This window comes from Pseudorasbora parva, chromosome 23 (assembly GCF_024679245.1).
Source record: "Pseudorasbora parva isolate DD20220531a chromosome 23, ASM2467924v1, whole genome shotgun sequence".
NCBI lineage: Eukaryota > Metazoa > Chordata > Actinopteri > Cypriniformes > Gobionidae > Pseudorasbora > Pseudorasbora parva.
In genome coordinates, this window is record NC_090194.1 from 4,532,602 (window position 1) to 4,549,093 (window position 16,492).

The 16,492-nt window shown below is 30.7% G+C and overlaps 1 protein-coding gene across 1 annotated transcript in view; it reads left to right on the top strand.

Moving 5' to 3' along the window:
- si:ch73-261i21.5 (zona pellucida-like domain-containing protein 1) overlaps window positions 1-16,492 on the top strand; it is a 24,910-nt gene continuing 8,418 nt past the window's right edge. The window contains exons 1-8 of the mRNA XM_067433070.1: window positions 1-55; window positions 510-587; window positions 678-781; window positions 1,067-1,293; window positions 2,806-2,990; window positions 3,391-3,463; window positions 3,585-3,682; window positions 3,867-3,947. Of these exons, the coding sequence (XP_067289171.1) occupies window positions 688-781; window positions 1,067-1,293; window positions 2,806-2,990; window positions 3,391-3,463; window positions 3,585-3,682; window positions 3,867-3,947 (758 nt within the window). The 5' untranslated portion in view covers window positions 1-55; window positions 510-587; window positions 678-687. The remainder of the gene's footprint in view (window positions 56-509; window positions 588-677; window positions 782-1,066; window positions 1,294-2,805; window positions 2,991-3,390; window positions 3,464-3,584; window positions 3,683-3,866; window positions 3,948-16,492) is intronic.

The window sequence follows — 16,492 nt, forward strand, 5'->3', positions numbered from 1 at the left end:
CGTCATAAACTCAGAGAAAAGAGACGACGAAAGAGAGAAGGCGAACAAGGTACTGGTATGTGACCTTTATGATTTATTTATAGTTTGAATGTGTTTTACATTTAATATTTTCATGTAATCATTCTATCTATCTATCTATCTATCTATCTATCTATCTATCTATCTATCTATCTATCTATCTATCTATCTATCTATCTATCTATCTATCTATCTATCTATCTATCTATCTATCTATCTATCTATCTATCTATCTATCTATCTGTCTATCCATCTTTCTATCTGTCTATCTATCTGTCTATATCTGTCTGTCTATCTATCTATCTATCTATCTATCTATCTATCTATCTATCTATCTATCTATCTATCTATCTATCTATCTATCTATCTATCTATCTATCTATCTATCTATCTATCTATCTATCTATCTATCTATCTATCTATCTATCTATCTATCTATCTATCTATCTATCTATCTATCTATCTATCTATCTATCTATCTATCATATCAGGTTCATTTGAATTGCAGCATTGAGTGCTTCTTGGTGAGACCTTCACACAAAACGGTAAACTTGTAGCGTGATCTGATAGTAAGTGTCTGTTTTTGCTTTTAAAAGTGAATAGTTTTTGATCTAATCGAGGTCACAGTGATAATGTGGTGTGTGGGATTCCCCCTGCAGCCTGAGCATCATGTGGCCGGCCCTCCTAGTGTGTCAGCTTGTCCTGATTGTCCAATCGGAGGCTCTGAATCCCTGCATCACCCACCCAACATTCAGAGACCCAGGTCAGTCAAAGCATGTCTGTATCCTTCTCCTCTTCTCCTCTTCCTCTTTCTGCATCCTCAATTCTCTCTTCACTATCTCACCTTTCAGTTCCTTTGGAACCGCAAAGGAACTTGAGACCACCCAGCAATCTGAGGAGTGTGTTTTCTTTAACATGAAGTATTATTTTAATGATGTGTCCTTCTTTAGTTGTGGTTTTTGGTTTTAAATGTCCTCTCAACATAAAAGGCATAGATTTTCATACTAACATCATGAGACATCATACTGTTTTCCTTTTTATTTTACAGACAGCTCTGATATCACAGTTGTGTGTGGCACAAACATGATGGAGTTGCAAATTTTGCTGTGCCCTGTGTACTTCTATGGATATAACGAATCCATGGTGGCTCTTAATGGTAACTTTGCCAAGCCTGAGTGCAAAGGAACTGCCGACTTGACCGCGGACCCACCTGTTCTGAAATTCCAGTTCTACATCACTGAACCAGACATATCCATGTGCTCCAATAAGCTGGCGGTATTATTACACTTATTTTATTTGTAGAGCACTTTTCATACATATAATGCACTCAACTTAACTCAAGTTTTTGACAGGTAGAATATAAAAACATTTAGTAAAAGATACTAATGAGAATAATATACAGTATATTATTATCATTAGTCTCTTTTATTTTATATATATATATATATATATATATATATATATATATATATATATATATATATATATATATATATATATATATATTTGTATATTTTTTTCTGTAATTACTCGCAATTAAAATGATCTGACATTTTAATATTTTTATATTGTAAATTGTAACACAAGTACACAGTTACTATTCAGATTAATGTAGGAACAAATTGAAGACAGTATATTTTAAATATTTGTTGTAATTGCATCTTTTTATGAATGAAGGCCAGTGTCACTGATTTCAATACTGAAACTGACTGCTCTATTAATATAGATTTTTAAACATTAATGATAGACATTCAACTTCACAGCATAATGGAAGCTAGCAATTTCAACATTTATTAAGCTTTAAAAAATAACTTTAAAAATTTAAGTGAACTTAAAACAATCTTCACATAAACTCATAATAAATATCATATTTACCGGTGGCCTTCATATACAATCAACATACAGAAATTAAATAAAGTTATCAAACACTTTAGTCTTACCTGCACAAATTATACATTACATATAGATTACTCCTCATTAAAGCTACAATTTGCCTTTGTTCTTTAATGAAAATGAATAACAGAATCAGTAACTGGTTTATTAGGCTGCTGTCACTTTCTCATTTCCTCACAACTCTTTAAGTTCATTTAAAATGTTATTTAACTAATTTAAGACTCTCCTATGAGAATACTCCAAAAACGCATTTTGGCATAATTGTGTGTGTTATAGTTCGTTCAAGCAGAGAACTCAGTACTGGCGTGTGTCTCTCTGAGTATCTGTCATAGTCCCGACATTCGAAGATAGCACATTCTCTTTTGTCTTGTCGCACTTGAATGATTTAAAAGCATTTGCATTTACATTTATGCATTTAGCAGACGCTTTTATCCAAAGTGACTTACAACTGAGGAGTACAGGAAGCGATCTGTCACGAAGACGCGAAGAAACGCAAAAAGTGCCAAATACAAAGATTTGGATATTACTCAGAGTAGCAAAAACTAGAATAGGGAGGGAAAACAGTAAAAACTCATTTGCATGAATAAGAGCATGATCATATAATGTAACACCAAAGGATGACAGAAAAAACGGATGCTGCATTACAATTTTTAATGCGGTAAACTGAAAAATGTAATTGCCCACACTAATTTTGACAGCATATATATGGGTATTATATGACTATATTTTGACCTATAAGAACATTAAGTTGCATTTTATTCTTGTATTCTTGGTCTTGTAAACATTTTGGATTATTGATCTAAAAATGACCTTACAATATATATAAGTTTTATTGATTATCAAAAGGTGTTTCTAATGTTCAGGTGTCTTTTTGTTGTTAAACCAATTCAACAGATCACTCAGGAGCAGGGATCTGGGCTGTTTTCGGACTTCTCTAATGTGCAGTCTGTGAACATCTCTGGGGTGATCAACACCCAAGACGCTAATGCGGGAACCATCACCTACCGGCAGGAGATTAAATACCTCTTTTCCTGTAGATACCCCCTGCAGTACATGATCAACAACACAGAGATGAGTGTGTGAGTCGACTGACAATGTACAGTAGGGTCCAACGGCCTGAGACCACATTGAAAACCTGGGATTTAAGGTTCAAAGTTTTCAGATGAAAAAAATGTTGTGCTATATATATAATGAAGACATTGTTATGCCTATTTTGAGTTCACTAATCAATAAGCAATTTTGTGAGCATGTAAATGTTGTACAAAGGGTCAGATGTTCTTAGATGTCCATTGAAGCATTAAAACTTGCACAAAAAAAATCACATTTTATGGATTTTGTAAAGACAAATGTACTAAAAAAATAAAAGTTTTCAGTGGTCTCAGACTTTTGGTCTCCACTCTGTCTTTATTAGATCCTTTAGATTGAACATGTCTTAGGATGAGTTACACAAACCAATGTTGTTCTGTGTTTTTGGGGCAGATCTGGAGTGAGTCTGGCAATTAAGGACAATAATGGTAGTTTCATCAGCACTCTGAGCTTGGGGCTCTTCGAGGTATTAGTTCCTTTGGCTTAGATTTGCAATGAAATTGCCATGACACTTTATTGACAATTACATTCAAGAGTTATTGGCCAATTGCATGTGTTCATAACTGTCTGTCTGCACTGACTCAAAGGACTTCACGTATACATCTCGTCTCTTCATCCCTCCAACGGGTCTCGCGCTGAAGACCAGGGTTTTTGTGGAAGTTCGAGCCACTAATCTCACAGAGAGGTACTTTGATCAGTTTGAGATTATGAATCATGTTATCCATAGTAGGGTGGTATATATAAGAGAAGGGAGCCACCAATAAAAATTATAGTGAGAGCCCTGATGTTGTCCAGAATGAAAATCATTTATAATAAATCTTCAGTTTTGAAATTCATAGATCACTTTTTAAAATGTATCCCCCCTAAAGGTTCAATGTTCTTTTGGATCGATGCTATACAACCACTAGTCCTAACCCAGGCAACAGCACATCATTTGACCTGTTCGTCGGGTAAGTGTTTCATTTATACATTTTAAATAATGTTTAACAATCTAATTTTAAATTAAATTAAGTAAAGATGGCTGCAAAAGGATGATGCAGATTCAAATTAGCATCTAAATGTGATTCCACCTCTCAATTATATCAAGTGTATATTACTTACGAATTGTAGTCCGTTACTGCTCTATAAAAAAATAATGTGGTGGCTCAACAAACGCAACAATTTGCATCAATTCTTTTTTACGTTTACATAAAAATAAAAAAAGTTTAACAAATAAGCTACATTGAGTTAGTGGCACTTAATAATTTATACATAAACACATATTTTAAGTTGATTATTTAAAAAAAAAAATTGTTCCAACTATTAGAGTTGTAGGCCTGGAACCAATAAATCTTAAATATTTCAGTTTAAATCAACATGCTAACATAATTTATTTTACATGTATATTTCTTGAACAAGATTTTGTCACTGGCATTTTTAGTGCAGTCATTGCTTATAGAGTCAGTGTATGTGTACGCTCATATCTACTATTCAGCACAATGATAACCACAACCATGCCAACCCAACCATGGACAAAGTTTTAAAAAAATAAGTTGGACTTTTGATGGAGTATTTCCATATTTCCGTGCCAAAAATACTCTTTCCGGTTTCTCACACGTTACGTCAACAAAGGCGGTCACGCGGTGCGCGGTGCGCACTCCTCGACCAGAGAAAAGCAGCGCGTCCGCTGTTAAACACACGCTTTGTTTGGCTTTCCACGAAATCAACAATGTTAGTAAAGAAGTGTGTGACAACCCTGTTCAGTTTGTTCCCTACATTTCGGCGATTATTGTTTTATGAACAAGACCCAGTTAAACTCCGGGTTTGCTGATCGTCTAATGCTAAAAAGATGGAGCGGTCCCAACGATAAAGGTTCACCGTCAGGCGGTGAGTAAAACCGCTTCGTTCAAGTGTGTGTGTGTGTGTAAGTGCACATCAGTAAACAATCTGATTGATCGTTTATTTAGGACAACGTTTTCCCCCACATTGTATTAGGATGTCACATCTTCAAGACATTTAACGTTACAAAGAGATAAACTCCCCTTCTTTAATTTGAGTACACATACCCTTTTGTTTCTTGGTGTTCTGGAAATGTAAAAATAATTATATGTGAAACATTTGTATCTCCTGAAATGTTACATTTATAATTATATATTTTAAATAAATCTTCGGTTGCATGCTGGTTGCTCTTTAGCTCCGCCCACACTATAACGTTACGCAATACACAATCGGTTTTATTCGGAAAGACTCGGTAGTACTGCGTATTTGTCTTTTATAAATATGATAAAACTAAAGACTTTTTAGAGATATGAATACTAATATTTAAATAAATAGTAATATTATATATTAAAGGGCTAGTTCACCCAAAAACTAAATTGATGACATTAATGATTCACCCTAATGTCGTTCCACACCCGTAAGACCTCCGTTCAGCTTCAGAACACAGTTTAAGATATTTTATATTTTAGCCCCAGAGCATATGAAAGTCTATGCACACTTTACTATCCATGTCCAGAAAGGGAATAAAAACATAAAAGTTGTCAGTTAGTTAATTAGATTCTCTTGAAGCATCGAAAATACATTTTGGTCCAAAAATAAAAAAAAATTATTCAGCATTGTCTTCTCTTCCACGTTTGTTTTCAAACCTCAAATAAAGATTCAAACGGCCATGAATCAGTGAATCGATCAATGATTTGGATCGCCAATGTGACGTGATTTCAGCAGTTTGGGTCACGTGTCAAACTCATAGAAAGTAAAAGAAATGGACACAGCAACCCCATAGACTTCAACGGCGAAAAGTGAAGTCAGTTAGAAGCACTTACTTCCTGATGGCTGAGCGAACTGCGCAGGTGTGTAGCGTACAACGTAGATGTGCCGTGAGCAACCCGTCTGACAGTTGTAAGTCTTCTAGTAGTTGTGGAAAGTAAAATCTCAATCACGTTGTTTAAATGTTTTGTCCCGTTGCTTTTGGCTCACTATGGGCTTCTCTCCATTCTTCTCCCTTAACTTTATTAGACTTCGTCTCCACGTCCCCCCGACTGCCTCATAGACAGTGAAAGATTGCCTGCGAGCGTCTTCTTCTGTCTATACGGTAATTTCTCTACTGTGAGACAGAGTTGCGTTGGTTATGACGCAATCGTTAACCTATTTTTACAAAAACAGCTTCTATGGGGCGATAGTGTAAGATACAAGGTAACGGAGCCTTTTATGCATTGTCGTGTTTCTTTAGAAATAAACAATGGACAAATGGAGTCTTTAAACTCCTCAGATGTAAAGTTATTCACTGTCAAAGTGACGCAAAAATGAATGGGAGTCAATGGGATGCTAACAGCAGGTGATGGCTTGGTTAGCAATGGCCGCCCCTATGGGAGGTACGCTTTCTGGGTGCTAGATTACCCCCTTGGTCAAACTGCTGAAATCACGTGACATTGGTGATCCGAATCATTGATCGATTCATTGATTCATGGCCGTTTGAATCTTTATTTGAGGTTTGAAAACAAACGCGGAAGAGAAGACTGATGCTGAATAAAGTTTTTGTTATTTTTGGACCAAAATGTATTTTGGATGCTTCAAGAGACTCTAATTAACCCACTGATGTCTCATATGGACTACTTTGATGATGTTTTTATTCCCTTTCTGGACATGGATAGTAAAGTGTGCATAGACTGCATATGCTCTAGGGCTAAAATATAAAATATCTTAAACTGTGATCTGAAGATGAACGGAGGTCTTTCGGGTGTGTACCGACATTAGGGTGAGTCATTAATGACATCAATTTCATATTTGGGTCAACTAACCCTTTAATATATCAATACTCTATAGATACTCAAGATTGAAATAATCTGGGTGTGACACCCCGCTTTAAACACTAACAGTTTTTTTTTCCTCTAAAAACAAATAAATGGACACATTTCAACATTTGTTCTCCTTAACCAGTCCAGTGCAAAGCATGCTGGGAAGTAGAAATCCTTAGCCTAATTTCTGAAGTCATCAAGACGGTTTCATTAAGTTACTACTACTACAAACTAATTTAAAAAAAGCCAATTAATGGAGAACTTTTAAGTTAAATTACAGATGATATTAAGTTGACGTATTGATCAACATTATGTCAACAGAACTCTACAAAATAATGTTTGAAACTTAAAGGTGTAATAAAAAAAATAGAATTATCACATTAGTTTGAATGTAATTTGGATATTTAAAATAAAAATAAAACATGTGCTCTGCATTAAACATTACTTGCAGGGATTTAGAAAGTTGATGAAAAGATAATACTTAACCCTCGTCCTTCCTTTGTGAGTCAAAATGACCCGAAGCCCTAAAATTATACTTTATTAGCTTTCTGGACAAAAAAAAAAATGACGTTTTTGATCATAATTTTGACTATGGTTAGTATGTCGTTTTTGATCATAATTTTGACTATGGTTAGTATGACGTTTTTGATCATAATTTTGACTATGGTTAGTATGACGTTTTTGATCATAATTTTGACTATGGTTAGTATGACGTTTTTGATCATAATTTTGACTATGGTTAGTGTGACGTTTTTGATAATAATTTTGACTATGGTTAGTATGACGTTTTTGATCATAATTTTGACTATGGTTAGTATGACGTTTTTGATCATAATTTTGACTATGGTTAGTATGACGTTTTTGATTATAATTTTGACTATGGCTAGTATGACGTTTTTGATCATAATTTTGACTATGGTTAGTATGATGTTTTTGATCATAATTTTGACTATCATTAGTATGACGTTTTTGATCATAATTTTGACTATTGTTAGTATGACGTTTTTGATCATAATTTTGACTATGGTTAGTATGACGTTTTTGATCATAATTTTGACTATGGTTAGTATGACGTTTTTGATCATAATTTTGACTATGGTTAGTATGACGTTTTTGATCATAATTTTGATTATCATTAGTATGACGTTTTTGATCATAATTTTGACTATGGTTAGTATGACGTTTTTGATCATAATTTTGACAGTGGTTAGTATGACGTTTTTGATCATAATTTTGACTATGGTTAGTATGACGTTTTTGATTATAATTTTGACTATGGTTAGTATGACGTTTTTGATCATAATTTTGACTATTGTTAGTATGACGTTTTTGATCATAATTTTGACTATGGTTAGTATGACGTTTTTGATCATAATTTTGACTATGGTTAGTATGACGTTTTTGATCATAATTTTGACTATGGTTAGTATGACGTTTTTGATCATAATTTTGACTATGGTTAGTATGACGTTTTTGATCATAATTTTGACTATGGTTAGTATGACGTTTTTGATCATAATTTTGACTATGGTTAGTATGTCGTTTTTGATCATAATTTTGACTATGGTTAGTATGACGTTTTTGATCATAATTTTGACTATGGTTAGTATGACGTTTTTGATCATAATTTTGACTATGGTTAGTATGACGTTTTTGATCATAATTTTGACTATGGTTAGTATGACGTTTTTGATCATAATTTTGACTATGGTTAGTATGACGTTTTTGATTATAATTTTGACTATGGTTAGTATGACGTTTTTGATCATAATTTTGACTATGGTTAGTATGACGTTTTTGATCATAATTTTGACTATGGTTAGTATGACGTTTTTGATCATAATTTTGACTATGGTTAGTATGATGTTTTTGATCATAATTTTGACTATCATTAGTATGACGTTTTTGATCATAATTTTGACTATGGTTAGTATGACGTTTTTGATCATAATTTTGACTATGGTTAGTATGACGTTTTTGATCATAATTTTGACTATGGTTAGTATGTCGCTTTTGATCATAATTTTGACTATGGTTAGTATGACGTTTTTGATCATAATTTTGACTATGGTTAGTATGACGTTTTTGATCATAATTTTGACTATGGTTAGTATGACGTTTTTGATCATAATTTTGACTATGGTTAGTATGACGTTTTGATCATAATTTTGACTATGGTTAGTATGACGTTTTTGATCATAATTTTGACTATGGTTAGTATGACGTTTTTGATCATAATTTTGACTATGGTTAGTATGACGTTTTTGATCATAATTTTGACTATGGTTAGTATGTCGTTTTTGATCATAATTTTGACTATGGTTAGTATGACGTTTTTGATCATAATTTTGACTATGGTTAGTATGACGTTTTTGATCATAATTTTGACTATGGTTAGTATGTCGTTTTTGATCATAATTTTGACTATGGTTAGTATGTCGTTTTTGATCATAATTTTGACTATGGTTAGTATGACGTTTTTGATCATAATTTTGACTATGGTTAGTATGACGTTTTTGATCATAATTTTGACTATGGTTAGTATGACGTTTTTGATCATAATTTTGACTATGGTTAGTATGACGTTTTTGATCATAATTTTGACTATGGTTAGTATGACGTTTTTGATCATAATTTTGACTATGGTTAGTATGACGTTTTTGATCATAATTTTGACTATGGTTAGTATGTCGTTTTTGATCATAATTTTGACTATGGTTAGTATGTCGTTTTTGATCATAATTTTGACTATGGTTAGTATGTCGTTTTTGATCATAATTTTGACTATGGTTAGTATGACGTTTTTGATCATAATTTTGACTATGGTTAGTATGTCGTTTTTGATCATAATTTTGACTATGGTTAGTATGACGTTTTTGATCATAATTTTGACTATGAATAGTATGATGTTTTTGATCATAATTTTGACTATGGTTAGTATGACGTTTTTGATCATAATTTTGACTATCATTAGTATGATGTTTTTGATCATAATTTTGACTATGGTTAGTATGACGTTTTTGATCATAATTTTGACTATCATTAGTATGACGTTTTTGATCATAATTTTGACTATGGTTAGTATGACGTTTTTGATCATAATTTTGACTATGGTTAGTATGACGTTTTTGATCATAATTTTGACTATCAGTAGTATGACGTTTTTGATCATAATTTTGACTATCATTAGTATGACGTTTTTGATCATAATTTTGACTATGGTTAGTATGACGTTTTTGATCATAATTTTGACTATGGTTAGTATGACGTTTTTGATCATAATTTTGACTATCGTTAGTATGTCGTTTTTGATCATAATTTTGACAGTGGTTAGTATGACGTTTTTGATCATAATTTTGACTATGGTTAGTATGACGTTTTTGATCATAATTTTGACTATGGTTAGTATGACGTTTTTGATCATAATTTTGACTATGGTTAGTATGACGTTTTTGATCATAATTTTGACTATGGTTAGTATGACGTTTTTGATCATAATTTTGACTATGGTTAGTGTGACGTTTTTGATAATAATTTTGACTATGGTTAGTATGACGTTTTTGATCATAATTTTGACTATGGTTAGTATGACGTTTTTGATCATAATTTTGACTATGGTTAGTATGACGTTTTTGATTATAATTTTGACTATGGCTAGTATGACGTTTTTGATCATAATTTTGACTATGGTTAGTATGATGTTTTTGATCATAATTTTGACTATCATTAGTATGACGTTTTTGATCATAATTTTGACTATTGTTAGTATGACGTTTTTGATCATAATTTTGACTATGGTTAGTATGACGTTTTTGATCATAATTTTGACTATGGTTAGTATGACGTTTTTGATCATAATTTTGACTATGGTTAGTATGACGTTTTTGATCATAATTTTGACTATGGTTAGTATGACGTTTTTGATCATAATTTTGACAGTGGTTAGTATGACGTTTTTGATCATAATTTTGACTATGGTTAGTATGACGTTTTTGATTATAATTTTGACTATGGTTAGTATGACGTTTTTGATCATAATTTTGACTATTGTTAGTATGACGTTTTTGATCATAATTTTGACTATGGTTAGTATGACGTTTTTGATCATAATTTTGACTATGGTTAGTATGACGTTTTTGATCATAATTTTGACTATGGTTAGTATGACGTTTTTGATCATAATTTTGACTATGGTTAGTATGACGTTTTTGATCATAATTTTGACTATGGTTAGTATGACGTTTTTGATCATAATTTTGACTATGGTTAGTATGTCGTTTTTGATCATAATTTTGACTATGGTTAGTATGACGTTTTTGATCATAATTTTGACTATGGTTAGTATGACGTTTTTGATCATAATTTTGACTATGGTTAGTATGACGTTTTTGATCATAATTTTGACTATGGTTAGTATGACGTTTTTGATCATAATTTTGACTATGGTTAGTATGACGTTTTTGATTATAATTTTGACTATGGTTAGTATGACGTTTTTGATCATAATTTTGACTATGGTTAGTATGACGTTTTTGATCATAATTTTGACTATGGTTAGTATGACGTTTTTGATCATAATTTTGACTATGGTTAGTATGATGTTTTTGATCATAATTTTGACTATCATTAGTATGACGTTTTTGATCATAATTTTGACTATGGTTAGTATGACGTTTTTGATCATAATTTTGACTATGGTTAGTATGACGTTTTTGATCATAATTTTGACTATGGTTAGTATGTCGCTTTTGATCATAATTTTGACTATGGTTAGTATGACGTTTTTGATCATAATTTTGACTATGGTTAGTATGACGTTTTTGATCATAATTTTGACTATGGTTAGTATGACGTTTTTGATCATAATTTTGACTATGGTTAGTATGACGTTTTGATCATAATTTTGACTATGGTTAGTATGACGTTTTTGATCATAATTTTGACTATGGTTAGTATGACGTTTTTGATCATAATTTTGACTATGGTTAGTATGACGTTTTTGATCATAATTTTGACTATGGTTAGTATGTCGTTTTTGATCATAATTTTGACTATGGTTAGTATGACGTTTTTGATCATAATTTTGACTATGGTTAGTATGACGTTTTTGATCATAATTTTGACTATGGTTAGTATGTCGTTTTTGATCATAATTTTGACTATGGTTAGTATGTCGTTTTTGATCATAATTTTGACTATGGTTAGTATGACGTTTTTGATCATAATTTTGACTATGGTTAGTATGACGTTTTTGATCATAATTTTGACTATGGTTAGTATGACGTTTTTGATCATAATTTTGACTATGGTTAGTATGACGTTTTTGATCATAATTTTGACTATCAGTAGTATGACGTTTTTGATCATAATTTTGACTATCATTAGTATGACGTTTTTGATCATAATTTTGACTATGGTTAGTATGACGTTTTTGATCATAATTTTGACTATGGTTAGTATGACGTTTTTGATCATAATTTTGACTATCGTTAGTATGTCGTTTTTGATCATAATTTTGACAGTGGTTAGTATGACGTTTTTGATCATAATTTTGACTATGGTTAGTATGACGTTTTTGATCATAATTTTGACTATGGTTAGTATGACGTTTTTGATCATAATTTTGACTATGGTTAGTATGACGTTTTTGATCATAATTTTGACAGTGGTTAGTATGACGTTTTTGATCATAATTTTGACTATGGTTAGTATGACGTTTTTGATCATAATTTTGACTATGGTTAGTATGACGTTTTTGATCATAATTTTGACTATGGTTAGTATGACGTTTTTGATCATAATTTTGACAGTGGTTAGTATGACGTTTTTGATCATAATTTTGACTATGGTTAGTATGACGTTTTTGATCATAATTTTGACTATGGTTAGTATGACGTTTTTGATCATAATTTTGACTATGGTTAGTATGTCGTTTTTGATCATAATTTTGACTATGGTTAGTATGATGTTTTTGATCATAATTTTGACTATGGTTAGTATGACGTTTTTGATCATAATTTTGACTATCATTAGTATGACGTTTTTGATCATAATTTTGACTATGGTTAGTATGACGTTTTTGATCATAATTTTGACTATGGTTAGTATGACGTTTTTGATCATAATTTTGACTATGGTTAGTATGACGTTTTTGATCATAATTTTGGCTATGGTTAGTATGACGTTTTTGATCATAATTTTGACTATCATTAGTATGACGTTTTTGATCATAATTTTGACTATCATTAGTATGACGTTTTTGATCATAATTTTGACTATGGTTAGTATGACGTTTTTGATCATAATTTTGACTATGGTTAGTATGACGTTTTTGATCATAATTTTGACTATGGTTAGTATGACGTTTTTGATCATAATTTTGACTATGGTTAGTATGACGTTTTTGATCATAATTTTGACTATGGTTAGTATGACTTTTGATCATAATTTTGACTATGGTTAGTATGACGTTTTTGATCATAATTTTGACTATGGTTAGTATGACGTTTTTGATCATAATTTTGACTATGGTTAGTATGACGTTTTTGATCATAATTTTGACTATGGTTAGTATGACGTTTTTGATCATAATTTTGACTATGGTTAGTATGACGTTTTTGATCATAATTTTGACTATCGTTAGTATGATGTTTTTGATCATAATTTTGACTATCGTTAGTATGACGTTTTTGATCATAATTTTGACTATTGTTAGTATGACGTTTTTGATCATAATTTTGACTATGGTTAGTATGATGTTTTTGATCATAATTTTGACTATGGCTAGTATGACGTTTTTGATCATAATTTTGACTATCATTAGTATGACGTTTTTGATCATAATTTTGGCTATCATTAGTATGACGTTTTTGATCATAATTTTGACTATGGTTAGTATGACTTTTTGATCATAATTTTGACTATCATTAGTATGACGTTTTTGATCATAATTTTGACTATGGTTAGTATGACTTTTTGATCATAATTTTGACTATGGTTAGTATGACGTTTTTGATCATAATTTTGACTATGGTTAGTATGACGTTTTTGATCATAATTTTGACTATGGTTAGTATGACGTTTTTGATCATAATTTTGACTATGGTTAGTATGACGTTTTTGATCATAATTTTGACTATGGTTAGTGTGACGTTTTTGATCATAATTTTGACTATGGTTAGTATGACGTTTTTGATAATAATTTTGACTATGGTTAGTATGACGTTTTTGATCATAATTTTGACTATGGTTAGTATGTCGTTTTTGATCATAATTTTGACTATGGTTAGTATGACGTTTTTGATCATAATTTTGACTATCATTAGTATGACGTTTTTGATAATAATTTTGACTATGGTTAGTATGACGTTTTTGATCATAATTTTGACTATGGTTAGTATGTCGTTTTTGATCATAATTTTGACTATGGTTAGTATGACGTTTTTGATCATAATTTTGACTATCATTAGTATGACGTTTTTGATAATAATTTTGACTATGGTTAGTATGACGTTTTTGATCATAATTTTGACTATGGTTAGTATGACGTTTTTGATCATAATTTTGACTATGGTTAGTATGGCGTTTTTGATCATAATTTTGACTATGGTTAGTATGACGTTTTTGATCATAATTTTGACTATGGTTAGTATGACGTTTTTGATCATAATTTTGACTATCATTAGTATGACGTTTTTGATCATAATTTTGACTATGGTTAGTATGACGTTTTTGATCATAATTTTGACTATGGTTAGTATGACGTTTTTGATCATAATTTTGACTATGGTTAGTATGACGTTTTTGATCATAATTTTGACTATGGTTAGTATGACGTTTTTGATCATAATTTTGACTATGGTTAGTATGACGTTTTTTATCATAATTTTGACTATCATTAGTATGACGTTTTTTATCATAATTTTGACTATCATTAGTATGACGTTTTTGATCATAATTTTGACTATCATTAGTATGACGTTTTTGATCATAATTTTGACTATCATTAGTATGACGTTTTTGATCATAATTTTGACTATGGTTAGTATGACGTTTTTGATAATAATTTTGACTATGGTTAGTATGACGTTTTTGATCATAAGTTTGACTATGGTTAGTATGGCGTTTTTGATCATAATTTTGACTATGGTTAGTATGACGTTTTTGATCATAATTTTGACTATGGTTAGTATGACGTTTTTGATCATAATTTTGACTATGGTTAGTATGACGTTTTTGATCATAATTTTGACTATGGTTAGTATGACGTTTTTGATCATAATTTTGACTATGGTTAGTGTGACGTTTTTGATCATAATTTTGACTATGGTTAGTATGACGTTTTTGATCATAATTTTGACTATGGTTAGTATGACGTTTTTGATCATAATTTTCACTATGGTTAGTATGTCGTTTTTTATCATAATTTTGACTATGGTTAGTATGTCGTTTTTGATCATAATTTTGACTATCATTAGTATGACGTTTTTGATCATAATTTTGACTATCATTAGTATGACGTTTTTGATAATAATTTTGACTATGGTTAGTATGACGTTTTTGATAATTATTTTGACTATGGTTAGTATGACGTTTTTGATCATAAGTTTGACTATGGTTAGTATGACGTTTTTGATCATAATTTTGACTATGGTTAGTATGACGTTTTTGATCATAATTTTGACTATCATTAGTATGACGTTTTTGATAATAATTTTGACTATGGTTAGTATGACGTTTTTGATCATAATTTTGACTATCATTAGTATGACGTTTTTGATAATAATTTTGACTATGGTTAGTATGACGTTTTTGATCATAATTTTGACTATGGTTAGTATGACGTTTTTGATCATAATTTTGACTATGATTAGTATGACGTTTTTGATCATAATTTTGACTATGGTTAGTATGACGTTTTTGATCATAATTTTGACTATGGTTAGTATGACGTTTTTGATCATAATTTTGACTATGGTTAGTATGACGTTTTTGATCATAATTTTGACTATGGTTAGTATGACGTTTTTGATCATAATTTTGACTATGGTTAGTATGACGTTTTTGATCATAATTTTGACTATGGTTAGTATGACGTTTTTGATCATAATTTTGACTATCATTAGTATGACGTTTTTGATCATAATTTTGACTATCATTAGTATGACGTTTTTGATCATAATTTTGACTATCATTAGTATGACGTTTTTGATCATAATTTTGACTATCATTAGTATGACGTTTTTGATCATAATTTTGACTATGGTTAGTATGACGTTTTTGATCATAATTTTGACAGTGGTTAGTATGACGTTTTTGATCATAATTTTGACAGTGGTTAGTATGACGTTTTTGATCATAATTTTGACTATGGTTAGTATGACGTTTTTGATCATAATTTTGACTATGGTTAGTATGACGTTTTTGATCATAATTTTGACTATGGTTAGTATGACGTTTTTGATCATAATTTTGACTTTCATTAGTATGACGTTTTTGATCATAATTTTGACTATGGTTAGTATGACGTTTTTGATCATAATTTTGACTATGGTTAGTATGTCGTTTTTGATCATAATTTTGACTATGGTTAGTATGACGTTTTTGATCATAATTTTGACTATGGTTAGTATGACGTTTTTGATCATAATTTTGACTATCATTAGTATGACGTTTTTGATCATAATTTTGACTATGGTTAGTATGACGTTTTTGATCATAAT